The sequence below is a fragment of the Colobus angolensis genome, unplaced genomic scaffold, assembly GCF_000951035.1.
Source record: "Colobus angolensis palliatus isolate OR3802 unplaced genomic scaffold, Cang.pa_1.0 Scaffold11, whole genome shotgun sequence".
Classification (NCBI taxonomy): domain Eukaryota; kingdom Metazoa; phylum Chordata; class Mammalia; order Primates; family Cercopithecidae; genus Colobus; species Colobus angolensis.
Window position 1 is genome coordinate 63,996 of NW_012112030.1, and position 16,280 is coordinate 80,275.

The 16,280-nt window shown below is 40.4% G+C and overlaps 1 protein-coding gene across 1 annotated transcript in view; it reads left to right on the plus strand.

The window, feature by feature from the left end:
* Window positions 1-9,573, plus strand: part of NDUFA9 (NADH dehydrogenase (ubiquinone) 1 alpha subcomplex, 9, 39kDa) — a 38,836-nt gene extending 29,263 nt beyond the window's left edge. The window contains exons 9-11 of the mRNA XM_011951558.1: window positions 4,310-4,405; window positions 7,340-7,406; window positions 9,002-9,573. Coding sequence (XP_011806948.1) covers window positions 4,310-4,405; window positions 7,340-7,406; window positions 9,002-9,172 — 334 coding nt within the window. The 3' untranslated portion in view covers window positions 9,173-9,573. The remainder of the gene's footprint in view (window positions 1-4,309; window positions 4,406-7,339; window positions 7,407-9,001) is intronic.
* Window positions 9,574-16,280: the final 6,707 nt, after the last annotated feature.

Here is a 16,280-nt window from a genome sequence, read left to right on the forward strand (position 1 = left end):
GCAGCACCATTGACAATAGCAAAGACTTGGAACCAACCCAAATGCTCATCAATGATAGACTGGATAAAAGAAAATGTGGCACATATACACCATGGAATACTATGCAGCCAGTATACAGAAAAGGATGAGTTCATGTCCTTTGCAGGGATCACGGATGAAGCTGGAAACCATCATTTTAAGCAAACTCACACAAGAACAGAAAATCAAACACCGTATGTTCTCGCTCATAAATGGGAGTTGAACAACAAGAACACATGAACACAGGGAGGTTAACATCACACACCGGGGCCTGCCAGGAGTAGGGGGCTAGAAGAGGGATAGCATTAGGAGAAATGCCTAATGTAGATGACAGGTTGATGGGTGCAGCAAACCACCATGGCACATGTATACCTATGTAACAAACCTGTACGTTCTGCACGTGTACCCCAGAAGTTAAAGTAAAATTTAAAAAGATTTTCAATTGGTAAAAATGTAAAAAAATAAATAAAAAGAGTTATAAAACTATAATAATTTTGGAAGGAAAATAGAAAATCTTCTAGGACCTTGGGTTCTAGAAGATTTTTAGCTATGGCATCAAAAGCATATTTCATAAAATAAAAAATAATTGGATACATTAGACTTCACCAAAATTAAAGCTCTTGTGTTTCAAAAAACACCATTAAGAAAATGAAAAAACAAGTCACAGATTGGGGGAAAATATTTGTTAATTACATACCTGATAAAGGACTGCTATCCAGAATATACAAAGAACTCTTAGAACTCAATGAGAAGATGATCCATTTTTTAATATGAGCAAAAGACATGAATAGGCATATCAGCACAGCAGATGTACTTAATCGCTAAAAAGCACATGAAAAGATACTCCATATCATTAGTCATTCCGGAAAATGCAAATCAAAACCATTACGAGATGCCAGTTCACAGAGAGAAGAACAAATGTTGGTGAAGACATGGAGTAATAGGAACCCTCATACATTGCTAGGAGGGATGTAAAATTGTATAGCCACTTCAGAAAACAGTTTGGCATCTTCTTAAAAAGTTAGCATAAATTTACTATATGGCCTATTGGTTTTACTCCTAGGTATTTACCCAAAAGAAGTGAAAATGTGTCTACACAAAGATTAGCGCTTAGATTTTCATAGCAGCAGTATCATAAATGCTAAAAATTGGAAACATCCCTCATACTCATCAACTGATGAAAGGAGAAATAAAGCATAGCAGCACTCCCATATAATAGAAGTTCAACAATAAAAGGAATGAAATATTGACATGTTACATGTATGAACCTCAAAAACATAGTAAATGAAAGAAGCTAGATGCACAAGATCCCATGTTCACATTCCATTTATATGAAGTATCTATAAAAGGCAAATGTAAGTAGATTAGTGATTGCCTGAACCTAGGAGTAAAATCCAGGATTAAATGGCTGTGGAGGATCTTACTAGAGTAAGAAAAATATTCTAAAACTGGATTATGGTAATGATTGTATAACTTGGTAAATGTATGAAAAATCATTGAATTATATGCTTAAAATGGATGAATTCTAATGTGCGTAAATTATGCCACAATAGTGAATAGCATGGGTAAGATTTCTGCCTTTGTGGAGCTTATAGATTAGTGATGAGATGCATAAGTAATAAGCAAAATAATTAAAATAAATGACCAAAAAGGAAAGTCCAGTGAATTGGAAAGAAAACCAGAAGGAGGGAGTTGGTAACTATATTGGGTGCTGCCAGAGATTGATTGAGTGACAGCACAGAGATTCACGGTCATCTTAATGACCTCATTTGAACATTGGGCAAAGGGCAGTTTGGATTGCAGTGGGCTTTGAATGGCAGGATAGGAAGTGGAGGCAACAGTTAGGTAGCTATTTGGAGAAGTTTCCCTGTAAAAGGGAGCAAAAGAAAGCGGTAAAGAGAAGGCTATGAAACATGAATGTCTTGTCAAGGGAGGTACCACCCTGGATTTGGAAGATTGTACATCTTGTTTATAAATTGGTAAGAATGGTCCAGGAAAGAGATATTGCTTGATGACTCAGGAGATAGGGCTGACTAAAAAGGAGCAAAGTCCTTCAGGAATTGAGAGGAGTTGGATACAGAGTGCAAGTGAGGGTTTGACCTTTGTAAAAGGCAAACATTTCTTCAATTTTAACGAGGAAAAGAATTCAAGGATATATGCAGATGCATGTAGGTTTGGCTGTGGGAATTTAAGGAGTATCTTTTCTTGTTGGAGTGTGAGGTTAGCTAAAAGGCAGGATGGAGTGGGTCAGAAAAGTGTGTGGAAAATTTGAGGACAGAGAAGATAGAAAGTATGCCCTGGGAGAACAGGAAAGAGCATTTCCTAGAAGAACATGTGGGATTGCCAAGCGGAACTGAGTGTTCCATTTGAAATTACTGATAAAATAATAAGGTGAAGTCAATCAGCTCAATTGTATTTTGTCTACAGTTTTGTCCCTCTGGGGTTTCAGGCTCAGAGAAGGCAGATGTTTGGATCAACCAGAGTAAGAGTTTTGCTTAGCAAGTATAATGGGTACAGGCCTGGGAGACAAGGTTTTACTGAGGATATTTGCAGAGGGATAACTGTAATGCTGAGCCTTGAAATCTAAGCTGGGAGGGATGTGGGCTTCAGTGTACCTTTGGCTGTGAGCAAGGGCACTTAAACTAGTGTTCCAGTTGTACTTAATGGAACGCAAAGTGCTTCAGAACAGCTGAAGAGGAAACCTATTATGTAGAATTAGTTTACCCATGATACCAGTTTTGTTTGTCATCATAAACATTCAAGTTGTTCTTGGCATAGCATGTATTATGTATCCTGTAATGATCCTTACAAATCCTTCTGGAATTTGAAGAACCCTACTTTAAGGCCTTTGATGTTTCTCCTAGCTGATAGTTTCATGTTTTTTAGTAAAGTGTGTCAGGATAATGAGGTTCTCACTGAATTACCTTCACTCAGCTCTTGGTTGTCACAGATTTACTGTCATGAAACATGCAAATGAATTAGGAAATGGGTAAATAAATATTAAAATGTATTATAAGCACTGATACTAATGCTAGGTTAAAATCGTACAGAACTATTCAGATTAATGGAATAAAGCAGAAAGTTCAGAAACAGTCCCATTATATGTAAGGATATAGTATGTGATAGGGTGACATTTCAGTATAGGGAAAGAAGCAGTATAGTAAAGATTCTGTAAATAACATTGAAGCAATTGGCTTACATCTTGGGAAAAATGTAATTACATGTTTGCGCTATATCATGTACAAAAATATATCACAGAATGAACTTACTTTATAGTAAAAAAAACTTTTTTATAAGCTTTAGACAAAATATGTGGACATTTATGTCACTGCAGAGGAATTTTCTAACTATGAATCCAAGCCATAAAGAAAATCAGTAGTTTTGGTTAAATTAAAGAGTTAAAATTTTATGTGCACAAAACACTGTAAATAACACTAAAAGGTAAAATACAAACAATAAAAGGTATTTCCAACAATATCACTAAAATATAGAGAATTCTTATGATTTATTTTTATAGACAGGGACTCCAGGAGGAAAGAAAAGATAAATGTATAAATAACCAAAAAGTCATGAAGAAATAATCTCTTATATTAAAGACATAATTAAAACACGAGATACCTTTTTTTTTAACCTAGCAGATTGGCAAAAAAAAAAAAAATTTTTTTTATGACAACTCATTTTGGGTGGAGGTGGCATTCTTATTAACATTTTATATAAATTGATAGAACCATTTTGAAAAGCAGTTTAGAAGTATTCCATAAAAGCCTTAAAATTTCAAAGTCTACATTGACCCAGTTCCACTTCTACAAATATATTCACAATGCATAATCGTGGATAAGTATAAATATTTATTACAAGAATGTTCATTAAAACATTATTTTATAAAAGAAAAAGATTTTTAATAGTTTAAATATCTCAAAACTGGCAACTGATAAAATACTTGTGGTTACATGCAGCGTAATATGTGCAGTCATGAAACATGCAATAAAATATTTAACGACGTGGAAAGACAATTATGATATAATGTTAAATGAAAAAGACATTACAGAATAGAATGGATTGTGTTTATTAAAACCAAAATAATGTGTATATGTAAGGGGATGAGAAGGATATATTTCAAATATATTACCTATCTTTCATAATGGGATTATGAGTGATTTTTCTTTGTGCTAATCTGTATCTACTACAGTCCATATATGTTTCCTTTTTTATAAGAAAAATGTTATTTTGTTATAAAGGAAAGTTTGTGAGAAGCATGTACTTGAAAGAACTGTGTATTGTCTTTTTATAGTCCACATCGCTACCTCCTCTTTCACCTGGTGAAGTACATCTTTGCTGTGACTCACAGATTGTTCCTCCCATTCCCCTTGCCACTTTTTGCCTATCGGTAAGTAGAGTGCTCCATTTGCGTGACTTGTGAAAAAGCTAACTCCACACACTTGTTCCTAACGTTCTCCCTTAGGGTTATAGGGTGTGTAAAGGGCTAGTCTCCAGATCTCCTAGTATTGTGACATTAGCATAGGGAAGATGCAGAAATAGATTCGTGTCAGTAAAAAAAATGTGTTGGGAGATTAAATCTGCAGTTTTTCACTTTCTCCAATTTAAAACCATTGAGTTTAATTTTGGAGAAATATCTTGCTGGGCACATACATAAGGGGCAGTCAGGTTCTCCTGTGTTTCATGTCGCTCACTATTAAATCAACTTGATGATGCTGTTGGGAAAGGAGTCAGGCTCATTCAGACTTGGATTTGTGGCCGCCTTCTCTTCTTTCCCCGCTTCTTAGTTCACTTGTCTTTGTTGGTTAAATATCTGTGACTTGGCTGGGAGTGGTGGCCCATGCCTATAATCCCAGCACTTTGGGAGGCCAAGGTGGATGGATTGCTTAAGCCCAGGAGTTCGAGACCAGCCTGGGCAATATGGTGAAACCCCATCTCTACAAAAAATATCAAATTAGCTGGATGTGGTGGCGTCTGCCTGTAGTCCCACCTACTGGGGTGGAGGTGGGGTGATGCAAGAGAATTGCTTGAGCTTGGGAGTTCGAGGCTGCAGTGAGCTGAGATTGTGCCACTGCACTCTGGCCTGGGTGACTGCTAGTGCCCACAGTGGTGCACACCTGTAGTCCCAGCTACTTGGGGAGGCTGAGGTGGGAGGATCACTTGAGCCCAGGAGTTTGAACCCAGCCTGGACAACACAGTGAGACCCTGTCTCTGGGAAAAAAAAAAAAGGAAAGAAAAGAAAAAGCCACTGCCCTGCGGTAACTGTTGATAGGAGCTCCTTTCTCGTCCTGGGTTTTATATTGTTGTCCTGATTTGAACCAAAAAAATAAAATCTTGGACTTCCCTGCCACACCCTAGTGGTCTGGTTAAGGAGACTGTCACATCCATTGGCCAAAAATTGATCTTCATTTGGGTTTTCATTCATTCATTCAACAAATATTTATTGAATGCCTACTATGTCTTAGATAATGTACTAGGTACTCAGAATATTACAATAAACACTCAAAAATCTTATGGTCTAACAGGGGTACCAGAAAAATAGACCACTAGAATGCAGCATAACAATATTTATTGAGTGTTGTACCTTTCAGACTATTTACTTTATCTCCTTTAATATTACAGTTATCTATAAAGTAAGTAAGGAGAGTATATGGAGTGAGTGGAAGAGGAGGCCACAGAGTAAGAGAAACTTACAAGAAGGCCAAAAAGAAGTGATCAGACATTTAAGTGGGAAACGAGAGTTTGGAATTCTAGATACCAAAGGGAGTGGAGTATTTTAAGGAGGGAATTGATGTTGTAAGAAGGGGAACATTGCTGTTCATTCACATGTATCTCAAGCCCCTAGAACAATGCCTGGTACACAGTAGGCACTCTGTTGATATTGGTAGAATGAAGTCTTACAGAAGAGTCAAATAAGATAAAGGACCAAAAAAAAAATGTCTACAAATGACCATTTGTGACTATGGCTTCAGTGCCGTGAAAGGGATATAAGCCAGATTGAAGTGAGGCGCTTTCATGGTTGTACATAAAATTGAGTTAGAGTTGGCTTATGTATGTCCATGACATGGTCCACTGAGGACACTCGAATATTTGAATATCTGAGGTTTAGATTAGATAGAGACCTGAAGTGATCTGTTAGCATAGGATGAGGGCACAGAGAGTTAGAGGTTTGTAATGAGTGTTTTTATTAAGCTATGTTAGCCCAATAAATTATTTTTTTCTGCCATTGAGGAATCTGAGGCTTTATATGTTGCTGGAGAAATTCTAACCAGCTTCGTTTTTCATTTATTTATACTATGCATTAGAATGTTGTTTTTCAAGCCTTTAAACAGCTGTGAAATCCTGTGTTCACTGAAGTTTTACATCAAGTCCTGCTGGGTAAATCCAATAAAAAAGCTGGTCTGGTTGCAGTGATGGGTGATACTCAGCACATGCACTCCCAAACCCTTGGCCCCCCAGGACTCCGTGGGGCCCCAGCAAATTCCTAGTGTTCCTCGGATGCTAGTTGAAAACCCACTGCTACTGGGCACAGTGGTGCACACCTGTAGTCCCAGCTACTTGGGAGGCTGAGGTGGGAGGATCACTTGAGCCTGGGAGTTTGAATCCAGCCTGGCCACATAGTGAGACCCTGTCTCTGGAACAAAAAAAGGAGAGAACAAAAAAAAGGAAAGAAAAGAAAAAGCCACTGCCCTGAGGTAACCAATGATGGGAGCTCAAGTGGCATGTAAAGAGCCCTTCAGTTTTCATTAGTAGTGAAGAGACAGCAGTAATGAAGATAGGTGGCCTTTCTCGTTTTGGGTTTTATATTGTCGTCCTGATTTTGAACCATAGATTTTTGCCTTCTCCTTGCTTTTGGATTTTTTTTTTCCCTCAAGAGCCCCAGCTTTTAGGGAGTACGTTTTATATTTTACACACCATTCAGCTTGCCCTGTGTTCATAAAGGCAGCATATTTGAATATCTGAGGTTTAGATTAGATTGAATTTCACAGACGTGATTGGATATTGGAGTTTTTCTGTTTGCTTTGTTGTTTGTTGGTTTTAATTCTTTTTAGTTTAAGATCTGTTGTTTCTTTGGAGGAGAACAAAGTGTACCAGCAGTTACAGCAGCCAACTGGGTTGGCTTGAGAGGAGATGGACCAAAAAGCAGAGGTAGCCTCATAGGTCGAGGTGCCAGGATGTTGGTTATTTTCTTAAAAAAAAAAAAAAAAAAAAATCAGTTCATACTGCTCTACAGCAGTCTGTCTTCCTGTAGTTCTTATCGGCTAGCTTACATCTTGGACAGAGAGATGCTTATCACATGTGCTATATATATTTCTTTTTCCAGATGGGTAGCAAGAGTCTTTGAAATAAACCCATTTGAGCCCTGGATAACAAGGGATAAAGTGGAGCGGGTGAGTATATGTGTGGAAAGCATCCGCCTGGGCAGATGATGGGAAGTTAGACTTATTTTGGTTTGCTTGCTTGCTTGTCTCCTGGCTGTTGTCTGTTTGCTGTTCTTGCTGTCTGCAGTCAGCCTCTCTGCTAGCACTGAAACTCATCCACCTGCCCTGCTCCAGGGGGCGGCTCCTCCATACCTGCTGTCCGTCATTATCAGTGTTTCTTTCTCTGCGTGATCATTCCTGTCAACACACAAAATTACCTCATAGCTCCCCTGCCAAAGCCTCTCCCTCCCATCAGTCTTCTAGCTACTTTCCTATTGTGTCCCTTCACGTCCTAACTCCTCCTGACTTCCTCCTAACATCCTGAAGCAACCGTTGACAGTTTCTTCATTCTTTCTTTAACCTACTCCAGTAAGGCTTTTATTCCCATTTCTCCCCTAAAATTGCTCTTTTCAAGGTTACCCACAATCTCCTTGCTGCCACATCCAATAGTCAGTTCTCAGACCTCATGTCATGTGCCTGTGCATTTGCTTCCAGGGAGGATGCAAAATAAAATAGAAATACTGTACCAATACCACATCTACTTTTGATGACCTATTGGACCATATATTGACAAGAAGCAGCCACATTGTCCCCTGAATGCTACCTAAAACCTAAAGTGTAGAGAAGATGAGAAAATAGTGCTTAGGGAACGTGAGAAAGTGGGCAGCTCGCGTACTTTCTTCAGACATTGTTTATGAAAGATCGGGCAGGAGAACTGGTTGTCAGACACTTCAGTTTATCTTACACTAAAGTGTCTCTTACATTTATAATTGAGAAAGTGTTGACACAGTGGCCTGAGTGGTTTTGGATTTGGTTTGCAGACTGGCTTACAGCCCTCTGGTAAAAGAATTGCAGACTTTCAGGTGGGCAGGATGAGGGATCGATGCTGCTCTAAGTGCAAATGGATTCTGTTCATGCGGTTTGGAATAATCTGGGATCTTTGCAAACTTGACAGTTCATTGTCTTTCCCTATAAACAAGATGGGTTTGGTTTTCTAGCTCTACAGTGAGCATTAGTCAACCAGGTTGAGCATAGCTGGAGCCAAAAAGTTAATTTTTTTTTTTTTTTAATGGACAAGGAACAAATGCTGTGTTATCTCCTAAATTCAAAGTTAAAACTGAGTCAGAACGCCCATGCTCAGAAAACAGGGGCATGTGAGAACTGAGGAATGGACTGGCTCTGCTTTAGCCCTGATTTGATTCCTAAACCCTCCTGTGAAGCCTCCCTGGCAAGTGTGATGACTTGTGCTTCCCTGCCCTAGATTTATTTCTGTTGAAATCTGTATATAGAATGGCTTATGTACCGCCAACATCCTGCGCTCGTGGCTCCCACTGGGGACCTCGATCTGATACTTGGTGATCTTGCCCTTTTGGTGTCTTAAGCCCTCTTTCTGTGTTCTACTTTGATAGTGATTTGCATGAATCGAAAATTGCCACATATTCTTTGAAAGCAATTAAGTCTCCATACTAGACTCGTGCCAGCCTGAATGTTTACACGCTTGCTAGGATAGCACTTTGTTCTCGGCCAGTTTTCAGCATTGTCTGCGGTCCTTTGTTTATTCAAAGATGCACATCACAGACATGAAATTGCCTCACCTGCCTGGCTTAGAAGACGTTGGCATTCAGGCAACACCACTGGAACTCAAGGCCATCGAGGTGCTGCGCCGTCACCGCACCTACCGCTGGCTGTCTGCTGAGATCGAGGATGTGAAGCCGGCCAAGACTGTCGACTTTTAGTGCCTCCTGAGCAGCTCTTGGTTTTGGTGTCTTTGGGGTCAGCCCATGTGGTTTGAGCACCCAGCCAGGTCGTCTCTTTAGAGGATCCTGTACACAGTTCCACTATTAAAAACATTTGAGGTTGAATTCTGTAGTATTTTCTTTCTTGATTTACAAAATGAGAAATGCAGTCATTTAGAACTTAAGCATAATTTTTGTTAAACATACATATTTCATAATGACATATATACTGTTTATTCTCTGAAATGCCAGAGAGTTTGGATTTTCCTGTGACACACCACTTCTAGCATACGTTCTAGAAGACAAGGACCCTTTTTAATGTCAGAAGATTGTAAAGACCCCAAGTGATATGTGATTGTTTTTAATCTCCTTTAAATGAGAGAACGTGCAGTATCCCCTAACCCAAATGTGTTTACCCTGAAGATGTTTTTAAAATTCGTTTTAATAGTGTCCATATGCCTTTTAAAACTAGTAGTACATACATAGAAAACCATTGTCCATAGATTCTCAAACCTCTTGCAGTAATTCCACAGTCTTCTTGGATCTGAGCTATCTGAGGCCCGCCCCATGCCCTTAGTACCAAATCTGGATTATTTCAGACATGTAAGTGTAGATAGATTCTCTTCCCATGCAAAGGAGATGCTTCAGCTTCTATGCCAGCAGTGCCAGCACTTAGGAATTAGGACCTTCTAATGAAGTTCTTAAAATTGCAGCCAAGATCCAGATGAACAGTTGGTTTAGTGTTGGCAGATTCCCCCCAGTACAGTACGATTTAAAACTCTGACAATTTGTGGTGAAGCCAACAGATCACTGTCCTGGGTGACCCAGGGTTGGTCATTGTGTTTCACTGGACTTCAGCCTCCTGATCTATGTTCGGGACAGGGATGTCAGTAAAAACCCTGTTTGATGATGGTAATCCCCTCTCCTCCTTCCAGAGAGAAAGGTGTATCAGTGTTGAAGGTAAGTTCTCCACCTGCCCTTTCTGCCTGCATCAGAATCGTTTTATCTCAAAACAGGCAACAGTGAGCTACTCCAAGTGTGATCCATAGATCACCAGCATTGGGATCATCTTGGGGCTTGTCAGAAATGCAAATCCGGGCTGGGCACAGCGGCTTGCACCTGTAATCCCAACGCTTTTGAGTTGCTGTGGTGGGACCGTCTCTTGAGGCCAGGAGTTTGTGACCAGCCTAGGCAATATGGCAAGACCTTGTCCCTATAAAAGAATTTCAAAGAGTTAGTAGGGCATGGTGGCATGCACCTGTAGTCTCAGTTATTCGGGTGGTTAAGGTATGAGGATTGCTTGAGCGTGGGAGTTCAAGGTTACAGTGAGCTGTGATAGTGCCACTGCACTTCAGCCTTTGGCAACAGAGTGAGAGCCTGTCTCAAAACAAAAAAAGGCAGAATCCTAGATTTTGTTCTGTCCCAGGCCTGTTGAATCAGAATGTGTGTTTTAGCACGGTCTCCAGGAGATGTGTGTGCACGTTAGAGTATGAGAAGCACTGCCCTACAGAAGAGCTGTATCAGAGTTCAGTGTGATTCCTGTTATTAATCCGGGTTGCTGACCCCCACCCCAGACCTGCTGAACCACAGTCTCAGGAAGGAATTTTAGTTTTGTTGAACATTCCAGTTTATTCTCCTGTACGCAAGTGTGTCAGAATCAGCGTACTAGGGAAAGGAACACATACCCAACTTCACATTTTTTCTTCAGATACTACCTGTTATTTTGGATGACACCCCTGCTAGCCATGAGCCAGCCAGTAGGCCAGAGATGGGTGGATTTAATTTGAAAAGGAGCTATAATTCTATAATGCACAGTGTCCTCTCTTAGAATATCTACACTTTCTTTCCTTTTTTTGGTTCTTTAAAAATATTTTTGTATTGATACATAATAGATGTAAATATTGTTAGGGTATATGTGGTAGTTTGACATATTCATGTAATCAAATCAGTGTAATTGGGATATCCATCACCTTTACCTTTATGCTAGTAACATTTGAATTACTCTCTTCTAGTTATTTTGAAATATACAGTAGATTAGTATTAACTCTAGTTACCCTACTGATCTATTGAACACCAGGTCTTATTTCTTCTGTCTTTACTGTAATTATCTTCATTTTCCAGCAACGCTATTTCTCATCTCTAACTTGTATCATAACTCAGGATGCGATATACTTCTAAAGCTATAATTCAACCAGGATACTTTTCCCTTCCTGTCACACCCAGTGCCTCCTTTTGTAACAGATGGTTGGTAATGCACCTTCTGTTATCCTGATATGGAAGTCATACTTACTCTAACCTGTCTATATATGTAACCAAAATATAATTAATGCCTTATGTAAACAAGAAGTGAAAGGAAAGTAGTACACAGTAAGATGTATATAGAGCACACCAGCACTGAAGGCATGAGGAAGTAGTCCGTTGCTTGCGTCCATGTGGGCAGTCACCACGGATGCGGTAACAAATGCAGACTGGTCTGATGCAGGGGTGGGTTGTAGTCTCCATTTAAATGCCATCAGCAGCATTGCTGTGATGTCAACTTTTGAAATAGTGAATGACTTCTAGTAAAGTTCAGAACAGCATAGAATAGAATCCTCTCGAAATTTACATGGTACTTGCATTCTTAGAACACTCAACACATATTAAACCCATACCAAAGATCCTTTATATCTGTAAAACAGATTCTAAGTTCAGATGACTATAAGTAGGTTTTCGAAAGTCATGCGATGTGTGTTTAATTCTTCATTTTTGTGTTCTGATACCATGGTATGCCTATTCCTCTACGTGTCCACAGTGCTCTTTAATCATTGTTTTACCACAAAGAAGTGATAAATACTTGAGGTGATGAATATGCTAATTATACTGATTTGATTACTATATACTGTATACATTTATTGAAACGTCACATTGTATCCCGTAAATGTACAATTATTGTGTGTCAGAAATAAAACTTAAAAAATGCTAAATTCTTAAATTCGGCATTCTTTAAATACCAATATGCAGAGATTATTTCCAAATTTAGCACAAAATATTAATAAGTGTTTGAATCTCCACATTCTCAATACTTAATTTTAAGTCTTTCAGAGCCTGGAGACCTTTACTAACTGGATTGGTTCATACCTCCTGTTTTAACAAAATACTTTAGATTGGGTAATTTGAAAATAGTAGAAATATATTTCTCACAGTTTTGGAGACTGGGAAGTTCAAGATCAAGGCACCAGCAGATTTGGTGTCTGGTGAGGGCTGCTCTTTCTGCTTCAAAGATGGTTCCTTCTGTCTGTGTCCTCACATGGTGGACATGGGTAGAAGGGCAAAAAGGGACTAGGGCACTCTCTTCAACCTCTTTTATAAGAGCACTAGTCCCATATATGAAAGCAGAACTCTCATGACCTAATCATCTCCTAAAGGCCCTCCCCGACCCCCGCCGATACTATTGCACTAGCGACTAAATTCAGCATTGATTTTGGAGTGACACAAACATTGAAGCCGCAGCACTGACTAGGGAAACAATGTTACCATCCTAAGCTAATGGGTATTACCCTCTCAGTGTATGGAGATTGCATATGACCAGGAACTGGGAGCTGGGCATAGGATCTAGGACCCTCATATCCAGAGTGATTCTTTTCATAAGGAGGGATGGACTGAGTCTCCATTTATAGGGGCTTTCCCCACAGAGACTTCAAGCCACATCCTTCTTGGGATTCAGGTTGCACATTACCCGATTCTCACAGTTGATTTGAGCCTGCAGGACTATAGACCTATCCCATTATCATGTTTTCACTCCTCGTTTACCTACATTTATCATTAAACCTTTGTGATTCAGCAAATCTATTTACCTTATGATTCTACTTTAAATTCCTTTCATGTTCTTCCTTGGCCCTCCTGTGTATTTCCCGCAGCTTTGCTAGGCCTTAAGATCATCTCACATTCTTCATCCTAATGATAAAAATAAGTTCTGTGGGCCGGGCGTGGTGGCTTTTGCCTGTAATCCCAGCACTTTGGGAGGCCGAGGAGGGTGCATCATGAGGTTAGGAGTTCAAGAGCAGCCTGGCCAATATGGAGAAACCCCATCTCTACTAAAATATATAAAACATTAGCCGGGCGTTGTGGTGCCCACCTGTAGTCCCGACCCAGGAGGGAGACTGAGGCAAGAGAATCGCTGGAACCCAGGAGGCAGAGGTTGCAGTGAGCTGAGATCATGCCACTGCACTCCAGCCTGGGAGACAGAGTGAGACTCTGTCTAAAATAATAATAATAATAATAATGATGTTATATGATGGAAGCATATATGGGAATATATGCAAAGATCTATGAGAAGATAAGGGTGTCTGGAAGGATCAGGAAAAACTCTATAGAAAATGTATTTTTAAAGTGCGTCTTGATGTTAACCTGCTGAAATGTGTGTGTTGGACTGGGGTGAGGAGGAAGCAGTCATTCATGCTGTGAAGAGAACAGCATGAGCAATTGCAGTGGGGCATGAGTGAGTGGGTGGTTATGAGTGGGAGGCAGAATCAGTGAGTTGGGAGGGGCACACGTGAGTTTAACCTTTACCTTGGAGGCGATGCAGAGCAGGTGAGTTCCGTACAGATTTGGCTTCCGGTAGGAGTTCTACTACTTCTTAATTGTGAGATTGGACAAGTCACTTGACCTCTGTTTGCCAGCCTCAGTTTTCTTGTGTATAAAGTGGGGGTGATAGTAATAACTACGTGATGGGATTGTGATGAGGAATTAAACGAGATCATGCATGTAAAATGCTGAGCCCTGCACATAATAAGAACTAAGTAAATGTGAGCCATTATCATTTAAGTAGGGAATATCATGCCCATCTGAGTCCATACATTTGTTTCCTGACTTAATGAAATAGCTGCCATTTCTGAGAGGGAGGGATTCCTATTTCCTAAATGATGGAAACAGGGACTTATAGAAGGTAAATTGCCCCATTATTAAGTAGCTGAATTGGTTTTCCAACCTGAATCTATCTGGCTACAAAACTGATGCCTTGTTCCAGGAAGGATTTAAGGATGCTCAGGAGGAAGACAGTCCCAGAGTTACACTGTCCCACTGTTACACTTCATGGAGTGAATGGGAGGTGTAGTGGAATGGAGGGCATCTTTGAAGAAACCTTTCCTGTGAAGGAAAATCCAAGAGAGAATGAAGTAAGGAGAGACTTCAACTTGAAAAGATTCGGTGAGAGAAGGAAAGGGGCTATTTACAATAGAGAAGAGACTAGAAGAAAGTCTGAACTCAACTCCACGGAAGCAGAGGGTGGTGGGGTTTTTGAGAGCTGGGTGAGAGTGTAAAAGTACTGGGAGCAATAAGCCATCTGGATGCTGTAAGGGCCAGGGTGAGGGGGGGTCATGGGTTATCTGTGTTTGCTGATTGGCTTTATCCACAGGAAGAGTAAACATCTCATCTTCATGCCAGGAAGTAGTCCTGCAGCTTGGAGCAAGGTGCCCACCAAAGTTAGGCACATCCCACAGAAAGTGGGAGAAAGGGGTGCTGTCTCCTTTTGTGATTACATTTCAGAGAATGGTTCCCATGGGTCCTTGAGAAAGACATTCCTGGGTTGTAAAACTGGCAAGAGGCTGAGGGAAGATGTATGTCTCAAAGGGAACAGAAATAATTTATAGTTTTAAGTTTTCTAATGCTCTAAGGGAAGTCAGGGGCCTAATATTAGTGATGTGGTTTGGATGTCCACACCCAAATCCCATGTTGAAATGTAATCTCCAGTGTTGGAGTTGGGGCCTAGTGGGAGGTGATAGGATCATGGGGTAGATTTCTCATGAAAGGTTTAGTACCATTCTCTTGGTACAATCCTCAAGATAGTGAGTTCTTGCAAGATCTGGTTATTTAAAAGTGTGAGGCAACTCTCCCTATCCCTTGCGCCTACTCCTGCCATGTGAGATGCTTGCTCCGCTTTCACCTACGGCCATGACTGGAAGCTTCCAGAAGCCTCCCCAGAAGCAAATGACTATGTAATGCTTCCTGTACAGCCTGCAAAACCATGAGCCAATTAAACCTCTTTTCTTTATAAATTACCTAGACTCAGATATTTGTTTATTGCAATACAAGAATGGCCTAATCGAGTTAGGGAGAAGCCTGCCTGAAGTGCAGTCAGGCTGAGGGGAGCATTTAGGCCATCTTGATGGGGGAAATCTTTTAGTACCCTAATGGGAGCTGATGGTGATGATGGCAGAGAGGGAGGGTATAACTTCTGGTGCCTGGCCCTAAAGGGAAGGGAAGGGCCAGAATCCAGAGCATAGGTGGGGTTGCGTGGGCTGACAGGTAATAGTATATGATAGCATAGTATATGATAGCATGTGTGTGAGTCCATTTTATATTGCCATAAAGGAGTACCTGAAGCTGGGTAATTAATAAAGAAAAGGGGTTTATTTGGCTCACTGTTCTGCAGGCTGTACAAGCATGGCACTAACGACTGCTTGGTGTGAACCACCATGCCTGGCCAGAGCTTTATTTTTAGTCACTAGGCTTTCCTTTAAAATCTCTGTACTAGGCCGGGCACCGTGGCACACACCTGTAATCCCAGCACTTTGGGAGGCTGAGGTGGGAGGATCACTTGAGCCCAGGAGTTTGAGACCAGCCTGGGCAACATAGCGAAACTCCATCTCTTTAAAAAAAACAAAGCACTTGAAGCAGGAGTTTTTATCTGTCATAATCACTGCTGTGTCCACAGCACCTAAAACAGTGCCAGGCATCTGTTGAATAAATGAGTGAATGAGGTGGTGAGTCTTTCTTTACACCTAGATGAAAACTCCATCAGACCCCAAATTGTTCCGGTCTTGTTCAGGTAATAATTTTAATTCTATAATAAAATCTCAAGTTATAGTAGGCTCAGTTTGATAATTAGGATGCCCAGTGTTGTGTTATAATTAAAGCCTTAAATTTCCTCTCTGCCCCACAGCTGGGGTCCAAGAAGACCATGTGGCAGGCTACTTTTCTGTATTTTCATTTATCTCCACCCTCAGTTTACCAGCAGTGGTTATCCTCTCTCCAAGACTGGGCCAGAGTTGAGAAGGGCAGTCTTACAAGTCAAGGGTCTTTGCTGACAGATGTCTGGGCCTTCTTGACAGCAGGTGTTTAAAGCTGAATC